Raw genomic sequence first — 20,904 nt, forward strand, 5'->3', positions numbered from 1 at the left:
GTGCAAGAGAAGTGGGTAGAGGGAGTTCTTTGCCAGGAAAAGGTCCTGCCATTTCTTGGTCACTACACTTTCTAGCTATCCAACAAACTGAAACGTTCTGGGTCCAACCTATCTGCCTTTCCAGCTATTGTACATTAAACAGTTTCCTATCTTACATGAAACCTTTTACCTTACCCTGCTATAGCAGCTTCTGTTTAGATCCAACACTTTTGTATAATGTCTGATTTTTATCTCACATTAATTCTTTGCAATTACATGTCACAGTTGCTGCCCTCTGGGCTACATCAACCAAGCTTCACATTAGGGGAAAAAAGCACGAAACAATTCATTTATGCCAATGCCGACTAATTAGTTCTGTCCAGCTCCATACCAGTAGCACTCTTATTGTCTGTGCTGCCATGTGCCAGACACCCACATTCAGAAACACTCCATTCACACCTAGGGCTGGTGGAGTCCAAAGGCAAAATTCTACTCTGACAGCTCCCCACTGCTCCAGGAAGAGACGTGTGTACATATCTGGAGCTGAATCTGGTCTCAAGCCTGTCACTGAGATGAGGTGCTTTGTGACTTGAGAGGGTTCTGGCCCCACTGTATCTACAGCACGACCTGCAGGCTGCTCCATGGAGGAGCATTAATATGTGCTCCCCACCCAGGAGATGGAATGTGCCGCAAAGTGAGCTCAGCAGGGCAGAAGTGGTTCGAGGTGGGGAGAAAAGGTGGCCGAGATTCTGCCGAATCTTCCTTGCAGACTATATTCTATAGCATCTGAAAGAACTACTGTAACTCGATTCATCTGGCATGCCTTTGAATGACAAATACACTTCAGAGGCAATAAATTAGCAATTTCAAGGCTTTACATCCCCTCATGGACTAATTGCCAGAGATTATAGTACATTATGAGAAGGCAATGATACTAATGCCTAAATATGCTTCAGTGACTATAGAGCTATCCTCAATAACCACGCTGCTTAAATGTCTGTGCAAGAAGGATCTTCATTATGAGATTAAATATTATTTTGAAGCAAGGTTATAGGAATTTACTAGGCTTCATCTTTGCAGTAATGCAGTCTGGGAGCAATATATATTGCAATATATATTTTTACTAATAGGAAGAGTAAAGGATCCCAAAATATTTGTATGTTGTAAATCTGAATGGTATTCCTGGCAAGAAAGAGGATCTTTATTTTACAGTTGCTATTAGCATGCTGTGGGCTTGATTCCTCCCTCTTTCTTATGCTGGTTTCACAGTAGTTGATTGACTCCTGATTTATTCCTATGTTAAGGAGTGGAGAATTAGGCTCCATGGACTATATTTTTTAAAATGCCCAAGCAAGTTAGTTGCCCAACAACCACTGACTCCCCATAGGAGTTAAGCACTTACCTACCTTAGGCACTTTTGAAAATCCTACCCCACACATCTAAAAATATATACTTCATTGAGACAACTGCTAAAAAGCATACTGGGAGTCCAATCCTCAGGCTCAACTCAGAACCTGCAGCAGGGGACAAAGGAGGCTTAAACCATCACTGCACTCCCCCCTTGCTGGGGACAGCAGCTGGGGATCATCAGAATAAAGGACCATGAGACTTAATTCCTCTTTTATTTTTTGCAGGCACCCCATGTTAAATACCCAGTTATTTTTCTCTCTCTCTCACCATAAATCCTGGAGCACAGGTGCATTTCCCTGTCACGCTACCACAATCTGCACCGTTCTGGCAAAGGCAGGTCAGCTGGCAGCCTTCACCATAGTATCCAGGAGGACAGGTGTCGTTGCAATAGAGTCCAGCCGAGCCAGCTTTACAGGTACATTCTCCAGAGAGTGGATGGCAGCTAATGAAGAAAGACAGGCATTACGGAGAGGTACAGTTGAATAAACAATCTTCGTTGTAAATAGCAACAAAACCTGAAAGTAGAAAATTCCAAGTCAAATATCTGCCAGAGTTAGATTATAAACTACAAAAAAGCTAAAATTTGCTCAGGGCAGCTATAAAAGGCAGGAAATGTCTGGCTGAAGGTGACACGACGCCAACCTGTCACAGGCATTCAGAAACCTGCAAAGAGCAGATGATTTCACACACCGTGGCATTTGCTCTTTTCCCCCCATTCAAATCAATGGGAGTTTTGGCACAGACATCAATGGGGGCCTTACATAAACTGCAGTATTTAGGCACAGTATGGTCAGTTTAGGATGGGCAGGGGCTCGGAACAATTTGAAGGTAACAATAAACTAAAGGAGGAGGAGATCACTGTGTAGTGATCAGAGAGAAAAGGAGCTCTGAACAGAATTCCTTCCAAGCCTCCTGGCACAGAGGTGAGTGACTACAGGACAGAAAATTTCAGAAAGAGCAGCGAAACCAGACAGAGGGAAAGTAGGTGGGGAAAACTTTTCCCTTGCAGAAAAGACAATGTCTGGAATCCTCAGCTACATCAAATGGGCTCAGCACAGCCACGGTCCTGAAGCTGTGCACAAGGCTGGAATCAACGGGAGTCCTGGGACAAATTCTCTGCTGTGCAGAGAGGCGAGCCAGGGCCTCTGTGAGCGTGACACAACAGAACTCTCTAGGGTACCTGAATGCTGAATAGTGAGTGTTTCCAATAGCCATGAAGGGCCATTTCTGGCAGCAGAAAGGGGCCAAAGTATAAATAAAAATCAAGCTGTAAGGGCCAGATTGTGCCTGGTCCTTGAGCAGATCCCAAGGTGGGTAGGGGACAAGCATCCTTCTTCCCTTTGTCCCTGCACCGCCTCCCCCGCTATCATGGAGCAGCCAGTGGGCACCTCCTTGTACTTTCCCACCAATTCCTCCTCTCTGTGCAGAAACTGCTTCTCCTAGCTCCCCCTGGGGCACTCGCCATGCAAAGGGGGCATGGCCATCACCTTGCCTTTCCTCTACACTGACCAGTGAAGCCAACTGGATGCAGAGGGTGTTACAGGCTCCAGGGGATGAGCTTCTCCTGGGTGCTGCACTATGGGGAGAAGTGGGAGCTTCTTCTCGGGGAAGCACTATGCTCCTTCCGCCTCCGCACCATTAGACTACGGTGCCTTAATGGCACCTTCTGGCCCTAGGGTAGAGAGAAGAGGAATAACTTTGCGACAAGTGAGGATTTCCTCTCCTAGTCTCGAAGGTAAAATCTATAGAGAGAGAACATCCTAGGAATCTTCTTCCTGGTTCCTACCAATCTAGGCTCTATTTATGATTTATAGTTACTTGTTGGCATGGCTGGACTGAATGGGTTTCTTCGTAGCTATACCATTAATATCCTCTGTGTTCATTTTAAAGGTAACCTCATAAAGCCTGGCTTGTGAGCCTATTTTATGCTCTCATTGGTAGAAGAGATTAGTTACATATTGTTGTGACTAAGAATCACCACATTTTGCGACTGTCATATGTTTCATCATAAATAGTGTTTTACTGACTAATTAAAACAATTCATCAGCCTAATGAACCACCAGCCATGAAATTCTTCTGACAAAGCATCCCCCTGAAATGATGGTTGCTCACACAGCACCTCTTAACATTTAGATAAAAATAATAAAAGCTCATTTTTTCTCCCTGTGCATCTATTCATCATTATCTAATGGGAGCAGAAAGCCAAACATTAAAGGAATATTTCTGAAGAGGATTTTTTTTTTCGTTTCTTTGGTTTTGTTTCTACTGCACGTATTGTAGGGTTTCACCAGTGCGGCATCTGTTGTCTAAATTAAATCTTTCAAAAATAATATATGATCACAGCAGTTTGAATCAGTCTATGACAATTCAATTGAAAATACTCTACCCCGTAAGCATTTCTGCTTGAAGGCTGGCTCTTTTATCAAATAGGACAGCTTTTTTGCATGGGATGCAGGCTATTTATTAAGGGCAAAATTAATCCTAACACTCACAACAAAGCTAGCATAAACTGGCATTGTGCAGGGAGCTGCAAAAGAGTTGGGGGGATGGAATCTGCCCCCAGGCCCACTAGCAGGGGTGTGGAAGCACTGTCTCCCTTCCACGGAGCCAATTCTATTTCCAGACTAGAAGAGGGTAACGATCTTGCACATGCAAGACAGAAGCTTGTGGCCTCTAGATTCATATAATTAGCCTTTTATACCAAAGTCCCAGCATACTAGTGAAATTAGACTGTTTTTTTTCTTCAGGCCCGGCACTCGTACTGCTTAGGATTCTTCGAAAGGTATGGTCTGTATGTTCCATTAAAGAGTGCTGTTACCAGAGAATTAGGAAAATTCTCTAAATAAATCTCTGAGCTTTATGGTATCTTTTTTATATTCTGTGGAAGTAGAAACAGTAGGTCAACATCCCATAGAGATACAGTGCACTGAAACATAACATTAATCTTTGATAGCCAGGTTGTATTGATGGACAGACTTACTCATGGACTTAGATTGGCTTCTATGCCAGATGTCAGAAAACCTGAGTTCTCTTCCTGATTCTGCCACCATTATTATAAGACCTTGGTCAAGTCACTTACCCTCTCCCTGCATCTCAATTTTTCCACCTCTAAAATGGGATAATGATGCCCTTTGAGATTTATAATTGATAGCACCATACAAGTATTGAGATATTATTACGGAGACTCTGGTACTTGTAAAAAATACCACTGCATTCTAATGTCAGTAGAGTTACATAAAAATCTAAACGAAACCCCTTGTCATGAAAACAGAGAGAGATTTAGGAATCTCCTTTTCTGTTTCTTCTTCTTTGTATCAGCATTCTGTACAAATCCAGTCAATGTGTAAACTTAACTATATATAGAATTTAGTGAATTTAATTCACCACATACAGTAGGTCAAGGTGATACAGTTTTAGATTTTAGACACTGGAAGGTACAAGTTTTAAAGTAAGGCACAGGTAATTCCACTAACAATCAGATAGATGTGCATAATTCTTCCCTCCCCATTTTGAAAATGCCCCTTCAAGCCCATCTGTCTACATTACGCTCTGGCAGCCTGATGGATAACATGTAAAAGAAGTTTCTCCCTACCAGCCAATAAGCTGAAATTAAGAAACACAAACAATACAGACAATCCAATGGGCTGGTAAGGTAACACAAGACCTGCAGACGAATCAGAGAAGGCAATCTCACTAACATCTGCTTTTCAATCTCTTGCAGCAAGGGGACATTCATTTGCCCCCATGCTCTTACAACACCTTGCCACGTGTGCTTCTATGTTAAACCGCGTCTTATCAAATAGGATTACTTAAAATGTACCCCCATGTTAGGAAGGAGAGATGTGGAAGAGATAGAATGAATGCAAAGGGCCAACCGTGTCCCTGGCATCAGGCCCAAGTAGCCAGGCTGGGGGCACGGGAGAAATGGAAATAGGGAGTGGTCTCCCCCCAGACACAGCATAACAGTGGAGTTGCTCTGGGGCTGCTAGTGCAGACCGCAGTTTAGAACAGTCTCCTCTGCTCCTGCACTCCCATGTAAAAGCTGTACATTTCCCCCACCCTGTTATTTTGCTATAGTTAACATCAGTTCTACTCCTATTTATTATTTGCTGCAATTTTCTATTGTTGGTGCCCTCCCCCTCTCAATTTCCCTTTAAGAAATATTTTTTAGGGTACATCTACAATCATGGGGTGCGACTGCAGCTCATGTAGACAAACCCCAACCAGTGTTAATCTAGCTAGCAGAGCAGTGAAGGCACAGAAGCATTGGCTTCAGCATGGGTTAGCCACATGAGTAATGATTCAGGGTTCCAGGTGGGCTCGTACATGTGAGCTGAAGCACAAGGAGCCACAGTTCCCTTCTTGCTCTGCCTTTGCTGGTGAGGACAAACGTTTGCTGCTGGCCCGTGCTAGCAGTAAATTGCTAACCCTCATCGCTGGCTCAGCTGCACTGGCCAGCTAGTTGGGAAGATGAAACCACGATTTCGCCCATCTCCTGGGCATAAGGGAATAACCCCTTTGTACTCTTGCACACCTGCTCTCAACGTCCAGGTAGACACTAGGCAGGAGTGGGGGTTCTTACACCTTTACATTCCTCTGCCTCCTTGGGTATACAGTTCAAGTCACAATCAAGCCTTTTATACTTAGTGCTGGGATTGGCTGAAACCCTGTACGGAAGTTCTCAGAATGCCTTGGTGCAGGAATTATTGGGCCTTTGCTATGCAGGCGGCTAGACTAGATGATCATAAATGGTCCCCCCTCAGGCTTTATAATCTCTGATTCTGTGAAAAGCTGATCTTGTATTTCAAATCATGTTCTCCCCGCCTCCCCCGCAAAAAGCTACAGTTTAAGCTAGTTGTCCAAGGACTGAACTGAAAAGGACAAAACCACTGACAGAAAAAGAAGCCGGCCTCTCCCTCCATCCTATCCAGTGGTTAATAACATTATCCCAGATCGTTAAGGTCTCAAAACAAACTAGCCATCAGCTTTTAATGGCATTTTTGGAAAGCAGATGGCTGTCAGGAACTGAGTCATTTTGGAAGCCAGCAGCCCCAGGAGAAAGAAAATCTGGGTAAGGAATGCACTGCATGGGACCAAGTAGGAAGTCTGTACAAAGAGTTGTTCAAAATATGGAATGTCTTTGGAGAAGGTCATTTCCTATCAGCTCAGACACTCCTTGGCTCAGAAATTGACAGGATTCTGCAGAGTTCATTGAAAAGTGGAAGTCTGAAATACCACACATGAATGAAAGAACATTTACAGCTCTACAGCTTGCTGATATCTCTCTGTTCCACAACAGTGGTGATAAGATGCAGGGAAAAAACAGATTATTATCAATGGAGAGACTAGACTCATTTATTAAGGAGAGCGAGATATCATCTTGAGCAGAGGCTGCTGCAAGTGAAGCTGATGGGGCAAGGATGGAAGGAAAGGCATCGGAAGCACTGGCTAGGCAGCAACCAAGAGCAGATCAGCTATAGAAAGTAACTAACTATTACAGGGGATCAAAGCTAAGAGGGGCCTTGATCCACCAACATTTAGAGTCTCTCTAAAAACATGTGCCCTAGCCCTCCTTGACACACTGTTCATCCTAGCCCGTCCTCACTCAATGCAGGTTCTTCCAGCCAGCCCAACCAGGCACCCCAAAAGGATCTTCTTTCTACTCCCTCAGAGTGTGCTCATCTTTCTTACACTCCTAGCTGAGTCCTTCATCTTCCTCCATGGGAGGTGGGTGAACTCCCTATTCGGCGAGGCTAGCCCCCTGCCCCGCCCCTTCTGCCTGAGCCGCCCCCACCCCTGCAGCCGCGCTGGCCCAACCCCTCGGCTGCTGGCCAGATGACCGGCCCAAGCACTGTCCCGAGCACTGTGCTGCCAGCCAGTCCGTCCACAGGCCCAAGCCACCCCGGACGCTGGCCTGAGCCCTTAGCTCCAGGCCGCGGGCTGGAACTGAGCCCCTGCCAGCTTCAAGGGAGAGGGCAAGCGAGGGCAGGGGCCTGGAGTAGGGGAGGCTTAGCCTCCCGTGGACTATGATACCCGCTGCCCACATCTTCCTCGCAAGTGAGATAGCCCTGACCACTCCAGCCGGCAACTGAGCCAACAGCAATCAAGTGGACCTGCACCTCTGCCGGCTGTTCTGTCTCATGACTACACTCAGCCTTCCTCTGAATCAGGATCCAGCCTTAACCCGTGGTGACTAACTCTCAGCTATACACGCCTAGCACTCTTATTCCTGGCAGTAGCTTCCATTATGTTATATAAAATACTTGTGAGCCCGGTCTTAGCAGGTGCAGAGTCTCCTTAGGGGCAAACTACACAGTGCAAGCAACTATTTCACTGGGGAGCGCACCTGTAATTGCTGCTCTGCTCAGAGTGATGGAGGTTTTAAGTAACCCATAGCTGCTACAGTAAAAGTGCCAAATCTCAGTGTCGCAAAGTCTTAACACTCACAATTGAGCTATTCCACATGTGCTGCTTGCATATATAATTAAGGAGTAAGTATTTGTGTCTTAGCAGACTGCAAGATAGGTCGGTCAGCAGCAGCAGTCAGGTCTCCACCAGTCTGGTTTAAAATTGAAGAATGTCCCTACCAAGGGCATGTTTGCTTGAACATCAATTATCCCTATCTCTTTATGAAACCTACAAAACCCTGGCCTGGCTGTGAACGTTTAACAGTAAGGGATGTGAAATCAGGATCAGAGCAGGAGGGAGAGTAAAAAAATCCCTTTCATTTAACAGTCCAAGCTCCTACATTATTCTGTTCTATTGTTGCCTGGTAGAAAAGTGTCAACATACAATGGCGTTAGTCTGGCAGATGAAGAGCCCTATTCTGAGCACTTCCTGCTAGGTGTTCAGTAACTTTCACTGAAATCAATTGGGAACGACAGGCACACAGCATCTCGCATGAATTTAGTGGTCCGAACCTCGCAGGATTGGGTCTTAAACGAAGCAAAAAGGAATAAAAAATTAAGATCTGACCCTTTCAGTGAGGTTTATTCCATTTCAAGTACCCTTCCCTGATAATTATTTTCTTGAATATTTTACATATACACGTACTAAATGAAGAGCAAAAATAGGCACATACGAGAAGGGGAGATAAGTCTATTTTGACAATGTTGACTTCATTAGAATGCTGGAGAGTGACTGGGGAATATTGATTTACGTCTATTTATACATCTGCCTCAAGTGTTTTCAACAAGGTAATTTGCCATGAGACATAAGATGAAGCAAATTAGGTTTCATTTTGCAACTCTGTTTGGAGTGCGTAGACTCAACAAGAAATTCCACGTCATAAACAGAGTCTGTGAGATGGAAGTTAGTAAAATCTCTCTGTTTTTTGAACTTCTGACTTTTTTTAAAAAATACAAAATATTTTTACTGAAAATTTAAAAATGAAGAGTTCAATATCAAGTACTCCTACTCAGTATCATGGTGTTATCCATCCAATCTTTGCAAAGCTTTTATCCTTCTGATGCTCTAGGCGATGAATAAAACATGTTGTTGGCATCCTTTCATCTGCGAGAGATGGTGGGAATTGCAGCCTATGATGTAGATGGTTTGCAATGTCTATAAAATGGGTAGGCATATCCATAAAGGGCCTCATATTACAGCCTTTACTTGTGCAAGTAATCCTCGCAAGTATATGAGTAAGGGTTATAGGACTGAGACGTAAGTCAGAATGTTCAGGACTTCAGTGGGACTACTCATCTTCCTAAAGTTAGGCCAGGGCTTAAGTCTTGTGCTGAACTGGGACTTAAGATTTCCTGTAGTCACTCAAATCAAAGAAATAATTCACAGGAGTTGGATTGGGCCCTAAGGAAAACTGCTGGGAGAAAGGGATGGAGTCAAATACAGATTTTTCCTCAATGCTTTCTTACTTGTATCTATTAGTCCCGCTCCTAGTCGAACGTATGACGTACATACCTGAGAGTGTTGGTAATATTACAAGGACATTTCTTGTGGCATTTTAGGCCATAAAGCCCTTCTGGACACATTCTTTCTTGGCAACGAATCCCTTTAAACCCAGGGTCGCACATACATGCTCCGTTTACGTGGTAACACTTTGCACCATTTTGACAGTCACATTTTTGAGTGCACTGAAAGCCATATGTCCCAATAGGACACTCCTCTTGACACCTGCAAAGAAATATGTGAGATCTGATGAAATCCAAATGTTAAATAGAGGCTAGTCCGTTTATGACTTTTCCAAGGGAATATTGTGGCTGATATATTAAGCATAAAATCATACCTCATTTATTTAAGTAATGTACTGAACAAATGAAATCATTGAGGTGATGTGTTATCTTGAGCATGTAAATTGCTGCTAACCTAAAGTGTATTTAATCTCTGTCCAGTTAAATTTCACAGTATTTACACAAGTGTTAACAAAGTGACTGCGCTATCACTTCCTCAATAATTACATTCAGAAAGCATGAACAATTTGATACACAATTAGCTACTTTCTTGAAAGAAAATCATCTATATTTGCTTTCTTCTCATTTTCAAAGCACTACACACTTCCTTAAATGTGTACCACACACTCGGAATGCTAATCAGGGCTGAAAAATAAGCATGATCAATTAAGCATAATGTGCTACAACAAAGAATGATTTTATTTTCCTTTTATGCTGCTTTTGCACCTGTTTTATATCAAAAGTGAATCTGGCCCCTTGTCTGGTTGCATATTGTGACAAAGTTCCTCACCTGCCTTGGTGGGTCCTGCGCTTATTGGTGGATTTGCTTGCGTCAGACGTTCATGGCAGCCCACAGTTTGGCCACTTTCGTGGCTCAAATCTGCCGTTCACTCAGTTAGCCTCTTCGCTGGCCAGCATGGAGAAAGGAAGAAGCACAATCCCCGCAGGCTCTGCTGATCCATCTAGTGGATAGGGGAACAGGCCAGAGACCTTCCCCTCTGGTGAAACCCACTGTCCAGTTCAACTCCTCCTGTATCAAGTAGGGAGTTGGGGGAATGGAGGGATGGGGGGAATCTCCGGGTTCCAGGCCAGGGCCCTGTGGAATGCAGCTGTCTACAGTTGCTCCTGTAACAGCTGCGTGACAGTTACAACTCCCTGGGCTTCTTCCCCATGGCCTCCTCCCAACACCTTCTTTATTCTCACCACAGGACATTCCTCCTGATGTCTGATAATGCTTGTACTTCTCAGTCTTCCAATAGTACGCCTTCTCACTCTCAGTCTCTTGCACTTCTTGCTCCCAGCTCCTCGCACGCACCACAAACTGAAGTGAGCTCCTTTTTAAACCCAGGTGCCCTGATTAGCCTGCCTTAGTTGATTCTAGCAGCTTCTTGATTGGCTGCAGGTGTTCTAATCAGCCTGTCTGCCTTAATTGTTTCCAGAAAGTTCCTGATTGTTCTGGAACCTTCCCTGTTACCTTACCCAGGGAAAAGGGACCTACTTAACCTGGGGCTAATATATCTGCCTTCTATCACTCTCCTGTAGCCATCTGGCCTGATCCTGTCACAATACGTACTGTCTAGCTACAGTAGTTTGAACCTAAAAACCTATTTTCATTTATCATTACAGCGATGGTTACTAGCACAAAACCTCAGACAGACAGTTTTCATCCTCAGTGTAGCTTCTTTTCCAGAATTACCAACATTTATAATACTTGATACACACAAAAACAGAACCCCATAACAGTATATACAGATTTGTTTATCTGAGCACCCTTTCCTGTTATATTTCAAATATTTCCCTACTGGATGATTTATGAAATGTTGGGCCAATACATTCTGAACAGTCTGTTTCACAGTGCTGTGCAAAGCAATCCAAGAGATCCCATTTCCTAGTTGAAAAGGCCAATAGAAGTCCTAGAAAATGGAACTCTTTCTATGCTTGGTGAAGCTTGATGGTTTCCAAATTTTACAAGGTATTAGTACCTCAGTTTACAAGATTCATCATGAAGCACAGCTATGCTTTATTCGTTTAAAAACCCAATTCCCTTATCTCATGGATACCAGATATTAGAAATAGCCTATCAGCATTAATTTAACCCCAGGCATTGATTAAAATGTATACTGTAAATACAGTGAAGAGAGGTGAGTGTTAAATGTCTTTTTGCAGGTCACTTCACAGCTGGCATGTGAGAGTTAATATGTAAAAGATTAAGGTACAACGCAAGCCTAGCAAATTGAAATGAACACGCTCAATACATAAGAAGAGAAATCACGGTTGCAGTTTTACTAAAAACAAATAAAGTAAGTAAAAAAGCCCAGCTAGTGATTTAATTGCAGCCTGTTTCACCACGGCTGTTGTTGCATTGTTCAAGTTCAGACTTGGGAGCCAAAGTTAGAGGAACATGTGGAAAAAATGGCAGCGAATGAGCTCTAAGAGTCACCCTGAGCTAACTATTGGCTGCTAGCTTTGCTGTCCTCAGTGCAGTCCAACTGCGGAGTAATAGCCAACACAGAATCATGGGAATAGGACTGAAACACTTAAAACAAATGAAATGCAATGAATGCATTAAGATGTCTTATGTTTCCGTTGCCACATGCAGCTCTACTAGTGAGCAGGAGTCTACTGTACTCAACAAGATGAATGCACAGTCGATGGTGCACTATATCATCCTATATTTATAGAAGATGAAGCATTACATAGAAGGGAAAAAAGCATCTGGAAATGAAATATTGACGACTTAATCCATTTACATAATTAGCCATTTTCTACTAACAATTTAACCAACTTATTTATTTGGAGATCAAGCAGCTACTGCTAATGAATTTTATAAGAAGAATACTAATAACAATTCCTCTGGAACATAAGGATAATCACAGCAGGAATTAGCTTTCTACTGAAACATCCTTCCTTAGCAACATATCAATCTAATGTGTCCATAACACCATTAACAACCAGATACATTGCTCAATTAAATTACAAAATGAGCTGCTAAGCCCTAGTTGTGTTTCTTGTTTAATTTACATTGCTTTCTGCCTATCTGGGGAGACTCGCATTATAATTTCTACTGAACTTTAATATGTTCTACAATTATTTGGGCTGGGAGAATATGGCTGTCACCTGTAGAATTAATGGAAGCAATTTCACAAAATATTAAACATAAGACAGCCTGTTTAACAGAAGAAAATATTACAAGCACCTACATTATTTTCCAATATGAGTGCTCGGAATGTTTCTGATGGAAGAATGATGCCTCTGTTTTCTTTACAAGGATCACATTTTTGTACAACAAACAACGTTATCTGAAATACACTTAAAAACTGTGGAGATCACTGTTTTCATAGCTATGAAATATTTATACAAACAAAGCAAGAGAAGAGGTTTACTTATTCTTTCATAACAAATGTAGTATTTATCCTATTAAGATTCAATCTATCGGCTCAATGGCGAGACGGAAAACCCAGCTAAACTGCTAGATTCACTTTGTTGCTGTTGTCAGCCACAGAATTTTCATACTTTTATTTCCAGCATCCAGATGTGCTTTTGCTATTATTCCATTCAAATAATTTACAATACAGACATTTACATGGGCACTTAAGTCATTTTAGTTCAGCACAAAGCTATCTGGGACTATCAATAGTGCTTGTCAATTTGCTGTAGGTAAGTAGTGTGGTCCCACTTCCCAGAAAGCAGGGAGTGAACAAAAAGTGAAAATTACACTTCTACAGGCTTTTTTGTCTTTGTTAAGTCCACAAAATATTTATCTAACTATATGTCATTATGTATCTTACAGGACTCCAAACAGTATATTGCTATTTACAAACAATTAAAAAGAGACATCGGCAGATAATCAAAATCTAGTAAAAATGATTTTACAATATCTAATATTAACAGAAATATTCTCCTGATTTTAAAAGAATGTCAAAGAAAATACTGTTTTGTTTGGAAACAATATTCCCCTGCTGCGGCTGCAATGTATATTGTAGCATTATGATAATATATGAGACCTGGAAAGCAAAATGGACTATAGCCCGAAAATGAATCTGACTTGTTTGTCCTGTTGTCCCAGCTGAGTGAAATCACAGCATTAATAGGTAAAATAATTTAGGTTTGTTAAATATTGAGCCTGCTCCTGCTGCCATTAAAGTGAATGGGAGATTTACCATTAACTAGCTGTAGTTAAGAAGAGGTAAAAAGTGTACCCATCTTAAGAACAAACGTTTACAGATGAAACAATGTCCTCCCTGAAGTCAATCGCAAAACTCTTCAATGACTTCAGTGGGGACAGGATTTTATCCACCGATAAGATAATTCTTTTGGGCTTCCCAAAAACTTTGCAGGGTTCATCTAAACTGAGGAGTCTTAAATAGGGGGTGGGAATTGTCAGGCTGCTCCCAGCCACTCTTGCTGCTAGAGAAGTTGAGTGTGAAAGTCTATGCATATTGGCTTTGAAAACAGATGAATCTCCTTTCCTCTTATTCTTCTCCTATTCTCTGCTTCCCTTTGGGATACGCTCACTTCTTGTGACCCCCCTTCTTCTGTCCTCCGTGTCTATTTTGCTCCTCACAGCCCCCAGTCCAGCAAATCATGTAAGCATCTGAGCAGTTCCATCAGGCCCTACTTACTTAGAAGCTTTGATTGGATTGGGGCCCATATTCACACCTTTCTATCCCCCTTGCTTGCCCATTTTCCATTGTTACACTTCCAGTTGGCCCCTATTATTTCCTCTCTCTCTTTCCTCTGAGATCCCACCTCCTTCCAGGGGCCACATCCTTCTTATTTACACACACACGCACACACACACACACACTTCAAAGACCTTCTATTTCCTTTCTCGCCCATGAGGCCTGCAACTTTTCTCCCACTCTCCATCCCATACTACACTGCTAGCCCTCTAAAGCTCAACCTGTGCACCCTCCTCTGTCCCTCCCCGCATTGCTAGGCTCCCCCCTTTCCGTTCCCTGGCTCTATGAGCTGCTGCCAAGAGCATGGGCAAACTCGATCCCTTCTTCCTTTGCCCGCTGCTTGCTGTCTCCTCTTCCAAATCCACAAGGGACTGTTTCTGCTCCTGTTACTGCATGAGCTCTGTGCATGTTGGGGGGCAGTTCCCTTTATTTCTCACCCCTTCATGCCGGCTCCTTTGCTGCACCATCCCCCCTTGTGGCTGGGGGCCGTACTGGGAACAGAGTGAAGGAACTGGCCCAGAGGTCGGCTGCTGGCTGGGAGCTCATGACTGCTCTAGCAATGTTGAGTCTCCTACAGACCCAGGGCTTGCAACTAGCAAACCAGGGGCCCTAGAGCCATTGGCTGCACAGGCCCCAAAACCAGTCCTTCGTAGCTGAGGCTAAGTATGCAAAGAGCTTCTGATTTCAGGCACAATCACCATGATAGACACTCAGCCCTGGTGATCACTTTTCATTGGAAAGTTATCTCCATAATTAAAAGAAAGTTAAAGCTAAGATTAGCCATGACATTTAAAGGCTCCCCCAAACTAAAGGGGCACTGGCTTTGTGCCATGGAGGTCCCAACCACCAGCTTTGTAAAGGGCGCTGCTGTAATAACTGGGGATTTTCCTTAAAGCAATGTTCCCTAGAATGACTTCTACTTCCATCTGCTTTACCTAGCTGCAGCTGCCATTTGACATATTTCCCAAAGCAAATACTGGCATCGGTGATATGAAGACACGTGATTTCAACAGAAGTCTCATGGTTGTGACACAGCAGAATGGCCTTCTAAATGTAAGTGTAGCATTTAGGGCTGGTTTGCTTGTGTCCTTTGAATAGCTGACAGTTACACAAATAAAGACGAAAGGAAGTAAGACATTCCAACAAACTCTAAACTTCCTTATGCACTAGGGCAGGGGCTCTCAACCTTTCCAGACTACTGTACCTCTTTCAGGCATCTGATTTGTCTTGCATACCCCCAAGTTACACCTCACTTAAAAACTGCTTGCTTACAAAATCAGACACAAAAATACAAGTGTCACAGCTCATTATTACTGAAACATTGCTGATGTTCTCACTTTTACCATAGAACTATAAAATAAATCAACCGGAATATAAATGTTGTGCTAACATTTCAGTGTATAGTCTATAGAGCAGTATAAACAAGTCATTGTCTGTATGAAATTTTAGTTTGTGACAACTTTGCTAGTGCTTTTTATGTAGCCTGTTGTAAAACCCGGCAAATACTAGATGAGTTGATGTACCTCCTGGAAGACCTCTGCGTCCCCCACATACCCCTGTTTGAGAACCACTGCACTAGGGATAAAATTCAGTGGGCTATCACTTAAAATGGACTTAAGTGATGTACAGGCCCTCTGAATATACTTCAATGAAGTCGCTTAATCCAAGACAGCCTTGTAAAACAATATCATCCTTTCTGATCATATTAAGGCTGCTCCTCTACTTTATAAATGTTGAGGATTTATCACTTTTTGCTGGTGTCAGAGACTGCAGCAACCCAGATTGGAAAGGAGGGACATATTAAACTGCTGCATTGCTTACTCTTGAGGATATTAATTTGTATAAATATGGTTCATTTACATATCTTGTAAACATGTAATGCTTTCTATTAAATTTGTCGCTGTAAATATCTAAATTTAATTTAATCCATTAAATTTTTAAAAGAGTACAGTAAAAAAAAGAAAACTAACAGTAAACAGTGAGCACTGCCACTGAAAATAATAACAAAGGCATATTTATAGAGCCTGAACCTCTGTAGGAAGAGGCACCTAACTGCAGCAATAGAAATGTAACACACTGTTCTCCAGAGAGCAAGATTGTTTAAGATTAATATTGAAGAGCAATGGGTTTTATTACCTGTCTCCCATATATCCAGCTGTACACAGGCATTTTCCTGTCACATGATCACAATGTCCTCCGTTATGGCATGGACAATCCTGGCTGCAGTTAATTCCAAAGGTTCCAGAAGGGCATGGCTCTGCACATACAAAACCCTAGGGAGGTGCAGAAAGAGCAGGGTTTCAGTGAAGAGTTGCAACATTCTGAGCTTTTATTTGTGGCTAGTATATTTTTTTGTCTGTCTTGCTACACCTGGCTTCAGCCTGTCTTGCCTTTCAACCCCTGGCGGCTCCATGATTCCTGTTCCATCCTACTCCCTTCCCCTGGCCCCTCACCTCCCCTTCAGCAAGGCACTGAGACAGAGGTGCCTCCTCCTCTAACCCGGGGCACTATGCTGGCTGCAAACCAGCAGGGGGAGTAGACAGCTGCCAGACAGGTGGCAAAGAGGCCGCCTGGCTGCCTAGGCCCATCACTACCGCAGGTGCCCGATGACCACGAGAAGTAACCTGCTCCGTCCCTGCTGCCATGTGGGTGATGACATAGGGGCCTGCTGACAAGACTGATGCCAACGTGTGAAGTAAGGCACATCTACCTGGCAGCTCTCTGCAAAGACAAACCAAGATCCACAGAGATATAACTGGATTCCCCACTGATGTTCATCTGCCTGGCTATAGAGCCATGCCCCAACTTCCTTCTCTGCAGTCTCCAGCCTTGACCTCTGCAGGGGACGATCCCTCTGAATCAACCTGCATAAGCAATGGCTACTTAAGGTGCTGTCCATAAATGATGTACCACGTATTTTGGTGATTTTCAAGATCCACCCTCCTCCTGTAACACTGAGGCCTGGTCTACACTAGCAGGGGAATCGATCTAAGATACGCAACTTCAGCCTACGTGAATAACGTAGCCGAAGTCGACGTACTTAGATCGACTTACCGTGGTGAGTCGACTGCTGCCGCTGCCCCCCTCTCCATTGACTCTGTCTACACCTCTCGCCGAGCTGAAGTACGGGAGTCGACGGGAGCGCTTGGGGATCGATTTATCGTGTCTAGTCTAGATGCGCTAAATCGATCCCTGCTGGATCGATTGCTGCCCACCAATCCGGCGGGTAGTGAAGACATACCCAGAGACAAATGCACACAATTAAGGACCCACCTCACCCCCTAATGCATTCTGTAATTTATGGACAGCCCTCAGCCTGCCACTTCAGTGTATCTCTGCACACCTACTCCCAGCCTTTAGACTGGCTGAGCATTATCCAGCACAGACGGACGAGCATCATGTACAAACCCCATCGGCCTATAAACTAAAACATGTTCATTTAAAATATGCTCCTGCAGCCCCTTTTCACTTGGAAGTTTTAAACCTAATAACAACAGTCAGTTATTCCCATCACAACTCAACAAACAACTGGCTGTTCACACTGGGTGAAACTCACCCTGGGGCATCAGGCCACCAGCAAGCTCATACACCACCTACGGCCCATTTTGGCCCTCCATATCCCAGTGCCAATCCCGTCCCCTTGGCTCCATGTCCTGGTCCCCCATCCCTCTGCTCCTCCCAGCCCCTTCTTCTCCTCCCTCCTTCTCTATGCTGCCAGGGCAGTAGCAGCAGAAGAGCTGAAAGCCGAGGACAGAGAGCCTCCCTGCTCACGGTTCCAGGGCCCAGTACCATGACACCTCCCGGCAGCCAGGAGGAGCAATTGCTGTGAAAGTCCTGATCCGCCCATGTAGCCCTAGGATAGCACATACTCAGCGTAGATTGCGTCTTGGGACAATCTAGCTGCCAAATGCTAATAAGTCACTACTGAGCATGTGCCAACTGAGATTTTCAGAGGCTCACAACTTCGCCAAATTTGAGCGGGTTTCCCCAGGGATGGTTAAAGGCACATCTGTCACTCCAGGGTGATGTCCCTGCCAAAGTTCAACCCCCTGCTCCACAGCCTGGAAGCACCAGAGCTCCACAACTAAAATGTTGTAAGACTTTAACATGGGCAAAACAACAGGTTTTCCCTTAACCTCAGCCTGAGGCGGACACCTAGCATGCAAAATTTCAGCCCAAACCATTCAAGTTGGACAGAGTTATAAGCAACTGAGGCAGGGTATTACAGTGGAAAGTGCTGGGAGACCTTAAGTATTGGAGTCACTGCCTGAATACACAACATTTGACAGAAAAGGTGAGGGGATTTCCCTTGAACTTTTGTTTTTTTTTGGGGGGGGGGGGGGGTGTCTCTGTGAAGTCTCATATCCCCAACCAAGTGCCAGGGGCTCCTAGTTGTGAACAAAGCACATATTGAATAAATCTTACACAAAAACGAAAAATGGAGCATCACAAATGAGGATATTCCTGGTTTCAGCTCCTCTTCCGGGGCCCAATGTCAAAAGCTTAGGAAGTTCTGTAACAGCAACACACCTCCAATGGAAAGACTGCCCGCTCTCTCTAACCATAAACCAGATCCCTCAGGTCTTTCTCAACCTGATGATAGGTGGTTCCCTGGCTAGAAAACAGACATTTTGGCCTCATTTCAAGACCAGTCAGATTCCGCTGTAACAAACATGTCTCTCCAGGCTTGAGTAATAAGCAATACTATATATTTGGAAATGCAGGCATCCATTTATCTGAATAAATGCATTTTCACTTCATGTCTCAAAAAGAACAGGATTTTTATCAACAAACAATGACAAAGTAGTACTCTGAGATCTATCCCCAAGAGCCAAACAAATCTTTAGGCATAATTTTTTGCATTAATGTGTGCTAAGAGGATATAAAACGCCCCTTTGTGGAAGATCAAATGTCAGACCAAAGTTTCTTGTGGTTTACGCATCTTAACAGCAAAGTTTATTTTTTAAGACCCCAAACTCTTGGGCTTCTGCCTTTAATACAGTTTCCCAGCATTATCACAATTTTGCAGTGGAGAAAAATTCCCACCCCTTCGTTTATTTCATTTTACAAAAACCACAACAACAAAAAGAAACCTGCACATGGCTGAGATGGAGGCGAAAGCACCCACCAACCAACACCCACATCCACTGGAGTGAAAAATGCCCAATACATTTTAGCATTAGAAGCCACTCTTCTAGTGTAATACTTCATACAATAGGCTGCATGCTGTCCTGGTGAAAAACATGGGGAAATAAATACTCAACATAAAACTTTGAGTTATTGTTACTCACTGTATTTCTGTCGGATTCCCCCTTCACAGGAAAGGGTTTTACAAAGCAGCTTGAGGAGTAGAAGAAACAGCCTCTAAGGGAGGCAGATCCAAGGGGAAATCAGAGACTACCTCTCTAGGCCACTTTTACCCTTTCAATTTGGTGCCTAGTCCCCCAGCTACCACAGCTCCTAAGGAAGCAAAGCTGTCATTAATAACTCCCATGGTCTGCAGCCCAGGAGAGGACAGAAAGTGCAGTGGGGGAGTAGTGGCAGGTCCCAGGAACTATAAAATTGGAGTAAATTTACAGTCGTATAAATCCAAGGAGAATTCTCTCTCTCACACGTGCAGTGTAACTCCAGTACACACACACACACGCAGAGACAGTCTGAAGTATCCTCTGCAAGTAAACATCCAGTTGTCAGAGAAAGACTATCAATAGTATAAAAGAAAATGAACACAATTTAGCAGCCCCATCTCTCCTGCCCATTTATTGCCCACCTGTGTCTGGCTGCACAAACCACGGCACGTGCCAGGAGTTAAAACTCCCAGCAAGAGAAAGGAATTAGTTGCTTTTTCTCTAGGCATTGGATTTTCAGCCTTTCATGAAAACCCTGGAGAGTCCCTTTAAATTTAAAATCCCAACATTTACAAGCTGAATTCTTCTGCTTATCATTTCAGTTTCTTCCCCCAGAATACTTGATCTCTCACTTCAATTTTTAGTTATGCTCAGTTCAAACACATCAATTGTTAACTCCAGGTTTTTCTCTGGAGACTAAGCAGCCAACAACAGTTGTCAGGAAAGTCCCTCTGGGCCACTGAGTATTGCAGAGAAAATTCTAAGCTTCAAGTTGCACAGCGCAAATGGGACAGAACAAATAGCTGCACCAGCTCAGCAGTATCATTGGTGTAGCGCTCTGCTTTAGGGCCCACTTTGCACCTTAAAAGACTTCTAAAACTTTCTGGTCTTCCTTTACATTCTTGTTTTTCTTTAGTGACATTTCCACTCCGCGAGAAAAGGTCTCCTGCCCAGACAGCAGAAAAGGAGGAGTCCAGTAAGACAATTTAGATTCTCAAAAACGCTGGTATGTGAAATACAAATATTAGAGGAGCACTAGTGGCAGGGAAAAAAAAATCTCTGGATGACATACTGATGCTCATTTCTTTTTACTAATCAACTATCGGGGAACTGCAGTGTGGCAGCACCGCCTGCCAGCCTGAGGAAAACAATGGGGTTGCCTGCTTCATCTGTTAGCTACGCACCCCTCAGGGAGGAACGGTCTTTTGCTCACCCACTGAATGCCAAATGAGGGTGACTTACCCTGTATGAACACTGCTGGGTTTTTTTGGACCAGCTTCGAGTCATCACTGTGTCACCACTCACTTTGGCAATGAGTGTCTTATGAGAGAGATCCACTTGGAGTTCTTAACATAGAGAAAGGCTTATGTTGAAAAGTCTGTGAAGGGATGGTTTGCTCATGCATCTCTATCCTCCTGTGATAGCTTACAACCTGCCACCAGAATCTTGAGGAAAATATCTTATCTGGCCCTAGCACCATGATCAAAGTGTCTTTGACAAGCTAATTCAACTCTCTTGCAAACCAAAGTTTATCTTCCAGGCAACGAGGCTTTTTTAAACCTCTTTGGGGCCAAA

At 43.6% G+C, this 20,904-nt stretch overlaps 1 protein-coding gene across 1 annotated transcript in view; it reads right to left on the reverse strand.

The window, feature by feature from the left end:
• The window catches only part of MEGF11 (multiple EGF like domains 11), a 261,478-nt gene that overhangs the window by 108,041 nt on the left and 132,533 nt on the right, over positions 1-20,904 (reverse strand). Inside the window, exons 5-7 of the mRNA XM_077828321.1 lie at positions 16,118-16,254; positions 9,310-9,522; positions 1,657-1,831 (exon numbers count right to left, since the gene is read on the reverse strand). Coding sequence (XP_077684447.1) covers positions 1,657-1,831; positions 9,310-9,522; positions 16,118-16,254 — 525 coding nt within the window. The remainder of the gene's footprint in view (positions 1-1,656; positions 1,832-9,309; positions 9,523-16,117; positions 16,255-20,904) is intronic.

The sequence above is a fragment of the Eretmochelys imbricata genome, chromosome 10 (genome assembly GCF_965152235.1).
Source record: "Eretmochelys imbricata isolate rEreImb1 chromosome 10, rEreImb1.hap1, whole genome shotgun sequence".
Taxonomy (NCBI): Eukaryota; Metazoa; Chordata; order Testudines; family Cheloniidae; genus Eretmochelys; species Eretmochelys imbricata.